A 13,348-nucleotide genomic window follows, 5' to 3' on the forward strand; every position below is an offset into this window, starting at 1 on the left:
CTAACTTTAGTCTTACCTAACCTAAGCTGCTAACTTCTCACAGATCCTGCTGTCACTTCCTCACAGTTCACATGAAATTTTGCTTCAGTTCAAACTGAAAGGTCCAAAAGTCAAAGTGAGTTTGGTGCAGAAAAGCTCTACAAAATAACGACAGTTAAAAGTACGTCTGGTGTCAGAGTCAAGGCCATCATTATCAACAGCATGTAATAAAAGGAAGTATCATCAGATTAAAGTTGGCTTCTGAGTTACTTTCTTCTCATAACAGCATGAGGAAGAAGACTCACTGAACTCCAGCACAGAGAATAAAGCCGAGACCAAGATCACAAAACAAAACGTCCTCACATTTTAAAAGCTTTAACTCTCATCTCTCACAGAAAGATCTCAGAAAAAAAAAAAGAACAAAAGTAAACTCATAACTTTCCCCCTGCTGTGAACGCTGACGTAACAAGACACTTTTCTGCCTGATTACAGTGGTCCAGGAGACGGTACAGACTGAAGGACTACAGGTGGGACTACAGTGAGTTCTGCTGCAGGAGGAAGCTCATTTAGTCTTTGCGTCTCAGATTTCAGACAGCCTGATTGAGCAGAGGTTTCACTCAAGCTGAGGTGAGGTTAACAAGTTCATGAACATTCAAACAGGTTCCTGCTGAGTTAATAAAGAGTCACAGATTAGACTGGAAGCAAAGCTCAGATTAAAGAGTAGAACACAACTAAGTCCAATCCTCGAATCAAAGAAATCCAACCATCAGAGGATGAACGGAGCCTGGCCTGACTGAACCCACAACACTGCTGAATCCTACAATCCCCACAATGCATTAGAGTCTCTCTGCTTTTATCCTTTTTTTTTGTTTTGTTTTGTTTTCCTCTGGGCATTTTCTTCCTGTTGCTCATCAGCTGTTTTATGTTTTTATTCTCTCTCCCATTTCTGCCTGTCGGTTTATGATGCTGAAGAAAATTAAGTTGGAAGACAAACAACAAATTTAATGATCTGACTGCATGTGTGTGTGCGAGTGTGTGTGTGGCTGAAGGATGAAGACATTAGATAAGACAATGGCTTCATCTCTGATTTTCTTTTGTTGCTCATTGTAGAAAACGAGCTTTAATCATTAATCACTGACGTGCAGGTGAGCAGATGATGGGCTGTCAGTGATCTGAGTGATGAATCATCAGTGAGTGTAATAATGCTGCTTTTCCAGGCTGATAACAGGTTCAAACAACCAGCAGAAAACCAGCTTCCGGTCTCGCTCTGAAGGTTTATTCAACCAGTGATAATGCCCTGATCACAGAAACCGTCCAGCACGGCCTCACAGACAGCTTGAGTCCTGTGAACCACTCTGAAATCCAACACGGGTCCTTTCTAACTCAAATCTGCGCCTCCTGCACCTGTCCGCTCAGCCGCACGCAAGACTCCTTTCAAAAATTAGCCATTTTACACTAAAGTGTGCACTCTGTGGAATTTCTGAGGAAAAATCTCTTTAGTTTGCGTTATCCAGGCTTTACCTGTTCTTCTCTTACATTCAGGCCAAATAATCACATATAGCTCCAACGTTACTTCACTCTCCACCCGCAGCGCCATGAACTAATGTTCCAACACTAAGTCCCAACAGGTGACTCATCTCTTTAAAATCTGAATAAACACCGTGCTGTCTGGTTTGTGTGTCGGGTGTAACATAAATCATCCTCAGAGTTTAGTGCAGGTGAGTCCTGAGCGTCTAAAGGCGACGTAAGTGACGGGGTTCGGGCTGGAGCTGCTCCAGCAGGTGCGCGTTTGTCTGTTCCAGGTGAAAAGTAAACTCACCTTCGTGTACAGCTCGTTCACGGACATCGTGCCTCCCCGGTGGATCAAACTACACTAATAAGCTCCTCTTGTGTCCATTAATGATCCATTAGAGTCCCTCTGCGCTCCGGTTCGGTCCTAAACCAGCAGAGACTTTCCAGTGCGCATGCCCCGCAGCAGGTGTCTGGCCGAGTTTCGGTCACTTTGTTCGGTGTAGCGTCGGTCCGAAGGAGCGCGCTCCCGCTGCTGTTTCCTCCGGTAAAAACGAACCCTCGGGTACTTCAGGGTAAACTCAGAGCCGATGAAAAGGGTTCTAACCGGAAGAAGGATCCCGAAATCCAGAAAAACGGAAACGAAAAGCCTGAAGCGACCCGCAGGTGGAGGGAGGGAGGAGGCCTGTTCTTCCTGACAGCCGTGTTTTCCCCACACTGCCCGCTGATTGGCTGATCCCTGGCTCCAAGCCAGGTTTCAACCACACACACACACATATATACACACACTACGCAGGGTGCTTCAACATGAGGCGTGGATCCCCACACAGGGTCCTGAGAGAAACCTGGAGGGTCCATTTAAAAAAAAAAAATTCCCAAGTTAACATTTTATTTGAATTTCTATGAATACCATCCCTGTAAAAGTATTAACACTATGACAGCATCTCCAAAATTCACTGCCTCACACAGTCAGACCTGGTACAGATCTACAAGACTGATTCTGTTTGTGGATCCAGTGGAAATTGGCATCAATTCCACTGCCTGTTTATTCCAGTATATAGAATTATTTGTATGGGTCTAGGTGAATGGAGCAAAACCACTAAAATAATCCCACCTGCTTCTCTAAACTAAAGTCCCACTTTTATTTCACTTATTGCAAATCCAGCATCAATCATCTGTATGAACTGTAATAAAACAACATATATGACTTGCAGTCTTTCTCACGGTAATTCAGAGCCATCTATGGAGCAGGAAGGAAACCTCCAAGTTATGAGAAGTTCATTGGTAACATAAATACATAAAACAAAAACATACTTTTTTCTGCCTTCTCTCCGATATTCTTCCACTATTCACCAAATTTTGTATATATTATAATCAAATGACCTCTAAAAACCTAAAACTTCTTTTCTGTGATTAGCTGACACACCTTTGTGGGTGTGGCCACTTTAATGGTCAAACATCTGTAATTCTTTAATATTTCATCTAGTTGCAACCAAATCTGTTTATAAAGGTCAATATTCCAAATGCAAACTACTGACCTTGTACCAGTTTTACCACTAAGGGATGCTAATTCAATAGTAAATAAAACAATATAAACAGCAATTAGTTGAATATAATAAAAAAAAGTAAAAAATATAATTAAAAACAAACAAAACGAAATTGGTGGTCTAAGTAAGCATTGCAAAATATTGGAATTGTGGTGCTGTCACAATAGCACCATCATTTGGTCGATAAGAGAACTACCCTCAGAGGAACTTTGATTTTGTATTTTTAATCTTTCTTTTGTTTTGTTTTTTGATTATCTTTTCATGAAGGCTTCAGAATGACAACCAGAATGTCAAACAATCAGCCACAAAGAGAAGACGAACAGACATGAAAGCAAACAGGCTGCACACTGTGAGAATTAATCATTTAACGCTCGTCCACGCCTTCTCACCTGACAGCATTCATCCAAACGTGTCGTCTCATTCTTTCCACACCTTAACCTCTTAAGCCCCAAGCCTAACTGATCTCCAGCCTTTTGCCCCCGTATCAGGGGGCGTTGGGGCTTAAGAGGCTTTGTTCCACTTCAACTCTTTGTGTTTAAATTGACCACAAAAACTGAATGCAGTGGAACCAGAAAGAGGCCAGACCAATCAAAAGTGTAATAATGAGGTGGGATGTAAATAAATCCTGTGTTAACACCTGGTGTGTACTTAAGAATTTTTATGTTTCTTTCTATTTTTAAATGCAAATCATGTACTTTATAAATCTACGGAGCCCCGCAGGGGACATGGGAGAAAAAAAAATTAAGACGGACTTTTGCGAGATCTCGCAAAACAAACTCGGGATCTCGCAAAACTTTTGCGAGATCTCGCAAAACAAACTCGGGATCTCGCAAAAGTTTTAGCCGCATTCTTCCCATTAGCTTCGAGCTAACGGGAGGTCGAGACCTACTACAGCCGGGAGGAATCGTGCCTCGACTCGTGTCTCGACCTCCCGGTCGGCTTCGAGCCGGCGTCCGAAGAATGCGGCTAAAAGTTTTGCGAGATCTCGCAAAAGTCTGTCTTAATTTTTTTTTCTCCCATGTCCCCTGCGGCGCTCCGTATAAATCCATTTATTTTACAGTAGGAGTTACACTGTAGGCTGAAACCAGCAAACATGTCACACCAGCTGTAATCCTGTAACCTGTAACCTGTGTGTGTCAGTTAGCCTGCAAAAAAACAAACACAAACAAAACACCATTAAACCTTATTTTGGGATAAAGCCTTCAAACCTCTGAAGCTTGTAGACTAAAGACTGTGTAGTTTTTATGTCTTGGTGATCACTGATGTGGAATTTCTGTTATTACTGTTAATTCAGTCTTTTAAATAACTGCCAGGAGGAATTTCCTAGACTGTGGCAAGAAGAAGCATCAGCCTGCACAGCTGCAGTTCCCCTAATGGCCACTTGAGACTCCAGCATTGAGTCAGTCCCCATAGTCTCCCATGTTAAAATGGTTGGCTTTACTGCAGAAATAACATGTTTACAGGCTGATACAGGAAACTGTTTTGTTACTACAACCTATTTCATCCTTGCTGACTTTGTGAAGACTGTTGGGTTTGATCTAATTATTACAGTTTGCTTTAATATGGTGGTGGTGGTGGGGGTGGCTGTAGCAGCTAGCTGTCTGCTAGATAACAGGACCTCTGTGTTTGTGCTGTTGGAGGCAATTATCTGACCAATATCATGGCTGCTGTGAGGTTAATTATTGTCACAGATCGCCAAAATTCAAGGAATGTAACTTAGTGCTAACATGCTAACTAGCATTAGCTGGTCTGTTTGCACTCCACCACCTCATCTAAATGTGGTCACTCCAGAAACAAAAAGCTAACACAGCAGGATTCAAAACCAAAGGGTGCCTAAAACCAGTCTGTGCGTGAGACTTTGTAGACATAAATCTAAAAATCTGAATCTGGAGAGAAATTATGTCCTGTTATTACAGATGAAGCTACACAGTAGCATAGAAAGTAAATGAGCTCCAGTCACATTATTAAAAATATAGTACTTTTGCTTAGATTATAGTAATACGTCATCACTGAAAGAGCACTACGCTCTAAACTGCTTCAACATTTTGGGTCTTTGTCACTGTGAATGTTTTGCTTCAGTGCAGTAAGACTATCCAGCTGCAGTATGGGAAATTAGGATTTTTGGCTGCTTTCTTTGTGTCTCATTCAGGCCTCTAAGAATCCTTCAACTAACTAATTTATCCTTTTCTCTTCAGACATGTTGATAAATCTCTCACAAACAAGGTCAAACTAAAAAGTCTATCGAGCCAGAGAAGGATATTTGACCTTCATGCACCACCACCCATAACATTTATATTTCCTGTAATATCTCCTCACAGACATAAAATGTGAGAGTATAAAGCTGGTTTTACATAAAATGTTCTTATGTAAGTCAGACCTTTCCTTCTGATAACACATCAGTAAAGTGTGTCTGTTATCAGAGATGTTGTGTAATGCCGACAGGCTGATAGTGAACGTTATAGAGAATATTTTGTGTGAACATTAACCACAGATATGAGCTCTTACAGTGAGTACAGAGGCAATAACAGGTCCTTTACCTTGGAGTAGGGGTAATAATCTCCGCTCATCCTCTCCGGCTGATAAATAGATCCTCATGTGCTGAAATAAGCTGCATTAGATCCTGTGACAGTGATTGTGGGAAGCAGCAGCTCGTCTCAGACCTGTCTGAGCACAGCTATTATTCTTACTCAGCTAATGAGTCCACTCCCAAACCACTCCTTCTGCTGGTATGAGGTGTTTACCTGCACATGAGTCTGACAAGACGCCGGTCCACCCACAACAGGCTTTATCACGCTGCCACAGCCGTGAAGGCTGTGAAACACAAGCGTGAAAAAGAACAACAGAGAACTTCAACAGGCTGCACACGGAAGAAGAAATCTCACCACAGGCTGACAGTCCTGTGACTTTCATTAATGTTCCTGAACCTGTGCTCCTCTGACATCAGTGAAATATAATGTGGCACTAGCATTCATGTCACTGTTTTCCAGCCTTGTTTCATTCTGGGAACAGAGGAGCTGTGCACTATTAACAGTTCAAAATAATCTTTACTGGTGCTGCACAAATCACTGTTCAGTCCTGTGGTCAGTCTGTGCAATAGAGACACAGTTAGTTACACAAGAAAATGGACAGTATAAACATGTAAGCATTTTTTACTCTTTGACTCTACAAGCGTAGCTGTGCATGATTCAGAGCTTTGGATGAGCTGATTTCTTTCACCAGTTTTCAGAGGTGTGCTGAGGAACAGCAACAAGTGTTTCAAGCTTACTTCTTAGCCATTTGGCAGCTGCCATGTTACTTTCTGTGGGACCAGAAGCAACCATATTTAGAGGAAAGGGTGGAGTTTGAAGAAAAATTCACTGAGGTCAGAGATCAGGTGAGCAGTAGACTCATTTTGTCACAGAGTTCTATTCAGTCAGACTCCTTTTTTACTTCTTTTTCCTGCATAGTAGGAGTAATGCAATGCTTCACTTTACTGACCTATATGCTGTGTCCATCTTTGATATACAGTTTATGTTTGGTTTACAAACATGATCAGGTGAAACAAAGATGAACTGAAATAAATGAAAATATTGAGTTAAATATGTTATTCAGGTGAGTTCAGGCATGCAGAGACCGTTTTTTTTAAGTCATTTTGAACTTCAGGTGATTGTTTTGCTATTTCTCAGCATTCTTAAAAAAAAAACCCAAAAAAACCACTGTGGTCTTGCTGAGGTGTTCATGTTATTCTCTCCATCCCACCTCCAGCTATGATGTAATGATTAAATGATGCAGAGTTTATTTGTGCTTGCACAAGTTTACCCATGAAAACCTCAGCATGTGTCAGAGTGTGTTAGTGTGACATTTCCTTAAGATGATGATTGAAAAACTTTATTAACACAAACAGCAACAGTATGTTGTTAGTAACAGACTCTAGTGTACATTAAATACTCATTAACTTCTCCAATTAGTGATTTGTAACAATGATGTAAGCATATGCAAAGTGACAGCATTACAGTAGGGCCGGATTAAACGCTAAGCATGGCCCCGGGCAAAGAGGTGGTTTTGGGCCCCGCATAAAGGGAACGTTAAAGGAAAACTAGTGTGAACGATTCTTGGACTGACTTAATGGAGTCAGGCTTAGGATCTTAGGATCGAGACATTTTCATAGTGTGTAATCCAAACAACACAGCAGATTATTAATGACAAATATATGAAAAAGAGGCCGGGTACAAACTCCACCAGAAGAGGAGGTCACATGTCTACCAAAGGTAATGCAAAAGCCATTTGGAGCGATCTTCAAAAAACAGTCAAATAGTTTTATCCATTTATTCTGCTTAAACCTCCCATCCTACCTGAATATAGTCATGTAGGATGAGGTTCGAATAAAATAAGCGCTTTATAACGAAGAACCAATATGCTGCTAATAAACAGAAAAAGAAAGGTGAGTATGTGCACCTTCATGTTAAGTGTTACCTGTTCATTAAATACATTGAAGACGTGATGCTTGCTGAGCTGGAGCTTCATCCGGAGAGTCTTCTGTCAGCAGCTTGCAGTGATGTTCATAAAGAAGAGTCATTTATAATTATTAGAGATGGTTTACAGTGAGTCACCCAGTTACATCAAACTGCTGCTGTTGCTTATTTTCTTTTTACCACATGACGATTCTTTCACAATAAAAGACTGAGATGTTTTGTAATGTGGCTCTCTTCCCTCTCCTTCAGTAAATATTACCCAACAGAGAGTGTGAATCACAAACAGGCTCCTCTGACATCACCCACCCCATCAGTCACTTCACAGTGAAGCATTTAAAGGGCAAACCAAAGCAGCACAACTCTGTCACCTACTTCAGGTGTTTATTATCATGATATAAATAAAACTGCTTCAGAGAACCGCTGTTATTAATACCAACATGAGCTTAGGTATTAAGTGTTATTTTTCTGTATTCCAAACTTTTTTCAGCTGTGATTCAATTTCTTTAAATTTAAATAGTCTTAACAGCTTCACAGAAACATAACCAGACTAAAACTTCTCTTGAAATCACTCTTTTTAATGAATTTTGTGTGTTAAATAAAAGAGAAACATCCAAACAAAATACACGTGGAGGAAACCTGATACACACCCCGTCCCCCAATTAAACTGTGGAGGTTCAGTAGTCTGTAAGCCGGGTCTGGGGTGCAGACCTGGAGACCTCCACTCTCCTAAAAGGGTGGGTGCCAGCACTGTGGGACATAAATCTGGACAGTATGTGCTCTTTCTTGGTGCTGAGGAGCTGCTCCAGCAACAGGCCCTGCTGGTGCTCCCGCTGCTCCTGAGCCTTCAGCTCTGAGTGGAGCTGCTGCTGCTGCTGCATCTGAGCACGGAGGTCGGCTTGGTATGCTCCAGCTGCCTGCTTCTGCCTGTGGGACGGACAGACAGTAAGTCAGACACACGGATATCAGACACACGAACAGCACTCGGCCGTTTGCTGACCTACCGTCTCTTCTCCTCCTCCTCCTTCTGATTCTCCTCCTCGATAACTCGCTCCAGCTCCTCACACTCCTTTTTCACCTGGGCTTGTTTCTGCAGATTAGCATACACTGGAGTGCACAGACACACAGACGCACACACACACACACACACACACACACACACACACACACACACACACACACACACACACACACACACACATTAAGTGAGCATTTAAACACTGAAACGATTAAAGAATTCAAACCGAAGTATAAAAACTGCCTCACATTTGTTCTGGATCTGCAGGTGCTGCGCCTCCATCACCTCCTCTATCAGCCTCTTCCTGGCCTCCCTCTCCAGCCGGCTCTTCTCCTCTCGTTTAGCCCAGACCTCCTTCAGCTGCTCCTCTATCAGCTGCTCCATCTCCTCCTCCTCTTTCCTCTGTCTCTGCAGCTCCTCGAACAGATACTCTCGGTACCTGCGCTGCTCCTCACGCAGCTCCGCCTGAATGCACACACACACACACACACACACACACACACACACACACACACACACAAGCATGCACGTGGTAAATCAGATGAGTGCGTTCTCGTGTTCATTCACAAGTGAAAACCTTTCTCTTCGCTGCTGAAAACTGCAAATACTGTTCTCCATCTTTTATCTGAATTTCTTGATTCTCATCACCTCACAAGAAATACGTTTTATTTACATTTTTTCCAATTTTGAAACATTAATTTAATCTTTACTCTGTGTTAGACCATACTGATTAACTTCAGCTTGTAGGCAGCTTCAGGTCCTTAGTAAATGTCTGACCTGCTTCATCAATGTTCACTCTTGTGTCAGCTACAGCTGACTGCAGTGCTCTGAGGCCCCCTGCTGGCCTGAATGAGGAAGTGCACTCACTGTGGCTAACACTGCCTGAATATTTTCATTCCTCCACTGAAGTCATTTGAATTTGTCTGAGAGGATCAGTGCTAAGAATCAATCTGTCACTGAACCATAGAAGGAACAGCACAGAAAACTCATCCACCAATCAAATAATGTTCATTCATCTTCTGAGTGCTGTTCCTGAAGTTCAGGTCTCAGGAGCAGTAGTCAGACCCCCCAGACCTCTGCAGTGTGTCCTGTGTCTGCACTGAGGCCTCCTCCCAGCAGGAGATCGAACACTTAAACCCGGTCGTGTCTGAGCCTCCTCATTCCACCTCAGCCTGATCCTTTTGATGCAGGTGAACAGCTCTCAGCTTCATTCTTCTGGTCTCTACCCAGAGCTCGTGGTCAGCTTTACTTTTACACTCAGTTCTCTTTTATTACCAAAGCAGTCTATCATAGCATCCACCTGCAGTCTGCTGCGCCGTCCTTCTCTCACTGAAGAACAGGAGCAGAGACACTTATAGCAGAGTGCTCTCTGACCTTTTACAGCTGAACACATGACCTCAGACATGTTAATGCTATTTCGTGCCATAGTGCTAGTTTGAGGCCATCCCTTAATCAGATCAGCAGAACTACATAATCGGCACAAAAAAAAAGAAGTGGTTCACAAACTCAGTGATAAAAAGCACCCTGACTGAAGTCCAACAGCCACCAATCTAAGTCTGTGAGCATCCTCGAGAGGACACAGATCTCATCTTGTGTTAAACCCCAGTGTTACAAACAAGAGAACAATCATTTATAGAATTGATTTTACATTTCCTGGCTCAATCCGGCCTTGACGTTCAGGTTCTCTTACCTTCCTCTGAGCAGCTCCTTGTTTCTCATCTATTTCCTGCTTGAGCAGTGCCTGCAGGATGCTCATGTCCAGCTCCAGCTCCTCGCGCTGCTCCCGGGCCAGGCGCTTCATCTTCAGCCTTAAACCATGGTCCAGCAGCCGCCGCTGGCCCTGCTGTGCTTGGAGCTTCTGCTGCTGCTCCCGCTGCTCCTGCAGGAGGCTCGTCTGCCGCTGCTGCGCCTGCACGCCACACAGTTATCATACATTCAGTTACCACGTCTGCCAAATGTGCAAAAGGTGAATGTGTCACAGGTGAATGTGTATGAACAGGAGGCTCCTGGGCATGCTCAGAATGACCCTTTAAATCATCTTTCAAGCATCAGAATGATCTGCAGTGTTTGTGTGTGTTTGTGAGCTGTGTCTCCCCCTTGTGGTGATTTGAGATGAGTGCGACTGTAATGACTGAGGAACAGACCAGAAGCCGGGCCTCCTCTTCTTTCAGCTCCCTCTCCCGCTGCCTCTGCTGCTCGGCCGCCTCCATCTGCCTGCACAGGATGCTGCGCTGCTCCTCGTTCCTGTGTCGCCGGCTCTGGGCTCGAGCGCCCTCCAGCTCCTCTTTGGCTCGCCCGTCACCCGCCCACAGTTCAGAGAAGAGCAGGTCCTCCTCCTGCTGCCGCCGCTGTTGCGCCTGCCGGCTCCTCACCTGAGCGGTTCGCTCCTGGGACACCTGCTGCTCCGTGAGCCTGCTGCAGATGCTGCGCAGCTCCTCGCACTGCTCCCTGAGCACAGCAGTAACCACACAGCTGAGACTATTCATTAAAAATTAAAAGGATTTTCTGATGTTGGTTACAGGACTGCATCAGCATTTTAAAGTCTAACTTTCTGAACTTGTTTTTAAGCAGCTTCAGTTCAGGTAGGCCAAACTAGCTTCCTGCCTCGAGTTGTGCTCCCGTTTAACTTGTTCCAGTGTGAATCAGTAGTTTGAAATGAATTCCTTCAGGGGAGTTCACTGGCTCTAATATTAATGATTTATCTTGGGAATGTTTGTAATTGAGATGAATATTTGTAACTGTTTTCTGCTATTTAATTAAAGTGAATCACCATCTCTATAAGACATGCTGCGGTGGATGTTTAGGTGGAGGGTGCAGGGTACCTAAACTGCTGCTCCAGTTTCTCAGACACCAGCTGCTGTCGCTCGCTCTCTCTCTTGTGTCTCAGCGCTTTGGCTTTCTCTCTCATCTTTGCCTCTTTCTCTAATGTTGTCTCCTTTTTCTCCTCCATCTCCTGCAGGAACTGCTGCTCCTCCACCTCCAGCAGCTCTGCCAGCCTTAGGACACGATTGGGTGAGAAAGATGTCACAGCAAGCACAGACTGTAAATACTGTATCCCACCATCCACTCGGCACCCTCCTCTGTCACACCAACCCTCTGCATGTCCTCCTTCACTACATCCATGAACCTCCTCTGAGGTTTTCCTCTCCTCCACTCTGCTTGCACTTTCTTCTTCACATCTTGTGCACCCTTGTACATTGGATGGTTGACCCCAGATATTTAAACTCATCCACCTTCATCTGCTGCTTGCATGTTTATCTTTCCACCTGTGTGCTTATTCCTCTTATCTCCAGTTCTTCTCTCATCTCCAGGCTCTCCTCCACATGCTCTCTACTCTCACTACAGCCGAGGATTAAAACTATGATGCATTATTATTCTGAGCTTTAATAATCTCTGATTTTAGGTGGGATACTGGATGATGAAAACCGGTAAAAAGTCACTTGATTAGCAGGTACTAAGGTTACATGTGTGTTGTGTAATCAGAGTATAAAGTAATCTGAGTACTAAAGGTGCTGTGGGTGGACTTTGTCATCAAACCTGCGTCTCCTCTGCTCGACGTCAGTCTCGTGCTGGCTCACGGCGGCTTGGACTCCCCTCTCCACGGCTCCTTTCAGGAATCGCTGCTCCGTGTCTTTCAGCCATGACGTCTTGATGTTGCAGCTCTGTTGGTACTTGGAGAACTCCAGCACTTTGTCTCGGGCCGCGTCCTGCCTCTGCCTCTGCAGCATCAGCTGCTCTGCAGGCCTCAGAGCAGGAGGCCGGGCTCTCTGAGACACCACACAGATCCAGAACAACAACCACACAGACAGAAACTGACATCAGTAACACTGCAGTACTGTGAGGAGTAGTATTCATATTTTCTACTCCACCATGGAGAGCCTTCTGTCCTACTGCTGCACACTCTGGTTCAAGTGCTGCACTTTGGAGGACAAGAGGAAACTGCAGCGGGTGGTGAGGGCAGCAGAGCTGGCAATTGGCACTTCACTAACCCCCCTCAGAGACATTTATCCTGGCAGACTTCAGAAGAAAGCCAGCATCATCCTCAAAGACCCCTCGCAACCTGGACACTCACTCCCACTTACTTACGCTATTGTGTACTTCACACGGAGAGATGCCAAACTGCCTTTCATTGTTCTTGTAACAGTGACAATAAAGAGCTATTCTATTCTATTCTTTTTTAATCTAATCTATTCTATTCACTGTAACTCACAAACATATCTTACGCCACTACTCCTGTTTAGTTACGTTGCAGGTTAATACTGAAGCAACGGCAACTATAATACTTTATAGATTTACTCTGAAATAGGACACTTTGCATAGTAAATGGTAAATGGACTGGTGATTATGTAGCACTTTCTTCTCTAAGAGATCACTCACAGCGCTTATACCTTCACACTGCAGAAATTGTACTTTTACTTAACAGCAGTATAAGTGCTATTACTTTAAATGTTGCCTTTACACCGCTGCATTCTGTTGTACTTTTACCCTGCAGTAAATTTACCTATTTACCTTACTATTATGGACCATTTTTACTAAAGGCGTGGTGCTGCTTCTTTGTTGGTGTCCCTCTTACCACAGCCACAGAGTGGGGCGTGGGTCCGGTGATCTCCCTGCACCTCGTTCTCCTCTGACTGAGCAGCATCCCGCGGGATTGGGCTCTTGGTGTCCGGGGGTCTGCCTCTGCTCTCCGGTTCACGACTCTTCGTTTCAGCTCTCGGAGCTCCGTAAGTCTTAGTAAAAAGTTAAAACACAGAGGAGACCTTCGCTTTCCGTTACCATGGAAGCAACAAACAGACAAGACGTAGGTCACAGCTCACTGTATGCGCATGCGTCACCGCAGCCGACAT

The 13,348-nt window shown here is 44.1% G+C and overlaps 2 protein-coding genes across 4 annotated transcripts in view; both read right to left on the reverse strand.

Moving 5' to 3' along the window:
• Positions 1 to 5,690, reverse strand: part of myo5b (myosin VB) — a 49,103-nt gene extending 43,413 nt beyond the window's left edge. The window contains exon 1 of one of the 2 annotated variants that reach the window (XM_026174640.1): positions 5,573 to 5,690. In XM_026174640.1, the coding sequence (XP_026030425.1) occupies positions 5,573 to 5,602 (30 nt within the window). In that variant the 5' untranslated portion in view covers positions 5,603 to 5,690. The remainder of the gene's footprint in view (positions 1 to 5,572) is intronic. The other variant, XM_026174641.1, reaches the window with a different exon arrangement.
• Positions 5,691 to 8,050: 2,360 nt separating this feature from the next.
• cfap53 (cilia and flagella associated protein 53) lies at positions 8,051 to 13,288 on the reverse strand. Of its 2 annotated transcripts, none has more exons than XM_026174659.1 (8): positions 13,075 to 13,288; positions 12,039 to 12,268; positions 11,324 to 11,497; positions 10,646 to 10,949; positions 10,192 to 10,410; positions 8,750 to 8,966; positions 8,488 to 8,590; positions 8,051 to 8,410 (listed from the first exon to the last, which is right to left on the reverse strand). In XM_026174659.1, the coding sequence occupies exons 1-8, from the start codon at positions 13,141 to 13,143 to the stop codon at positions 8,161 to 8,163; spliced, it is 1,566 nt and encodes a 521-aa protein (XP_026030444.1). In that variant the 5' UTR covers positions 13,144 to 13,288; the 3' UTR covers positions 8,051 to 8,160. The 2 variants fall into 2 exon arrangements, with proteins under 2 accessions (XP_026030444.1, XP_026030446.1); XM_026174661.1 differs by lacking the exon at positions 13,075 to 13,288 and adding an exon at positions 13,011 to 13,062.
• Positions 13,289 to 13,348: the final 60 nt, after the last annotated feature.

Source organism: Astatotilapia calliptera, chromosome 7 (genome assembly GCF_900246225.1).
Source record: "Astatotilapia calliptera chromosome 7, fAstCal1.2, whole genome shotgun sequence".
NCBI lineage: Eukaryota > Metazoa > Chordata > Actinopteri > Cichliformes > Cichlidae > Astatotilapia > Astatotilapia calliptera.

What these genes read in the sequence shown, in the direction of transcription:
- cfap53 (XM_026174659.1), bottom strand. Translation starts at nt 13,143, where the DNA reads ATGCTGCTCAGTCAGAGGAGAACGAGGTGCAGGGAGATCACCGGACCC. An exon ending in AAACTGGAGCAGCAGTTTAG is followed by an intron (nt 10,950 to 11,323) that starts GTACCCTGCACC and finishes TGCTGTGCTCAG; the next exon opens with GGAGCAGTGCGAGGAGCTGC. An exon ending in GAGGAGGAGGAGAAGAGACG is followed by an intron (nt 8,411 to 8,487) that starts GTAGGTCAGCAA and finishes TCCGTCCCACAG; the next exon opens with GCAGAAGCAGGCAGCTGGAG.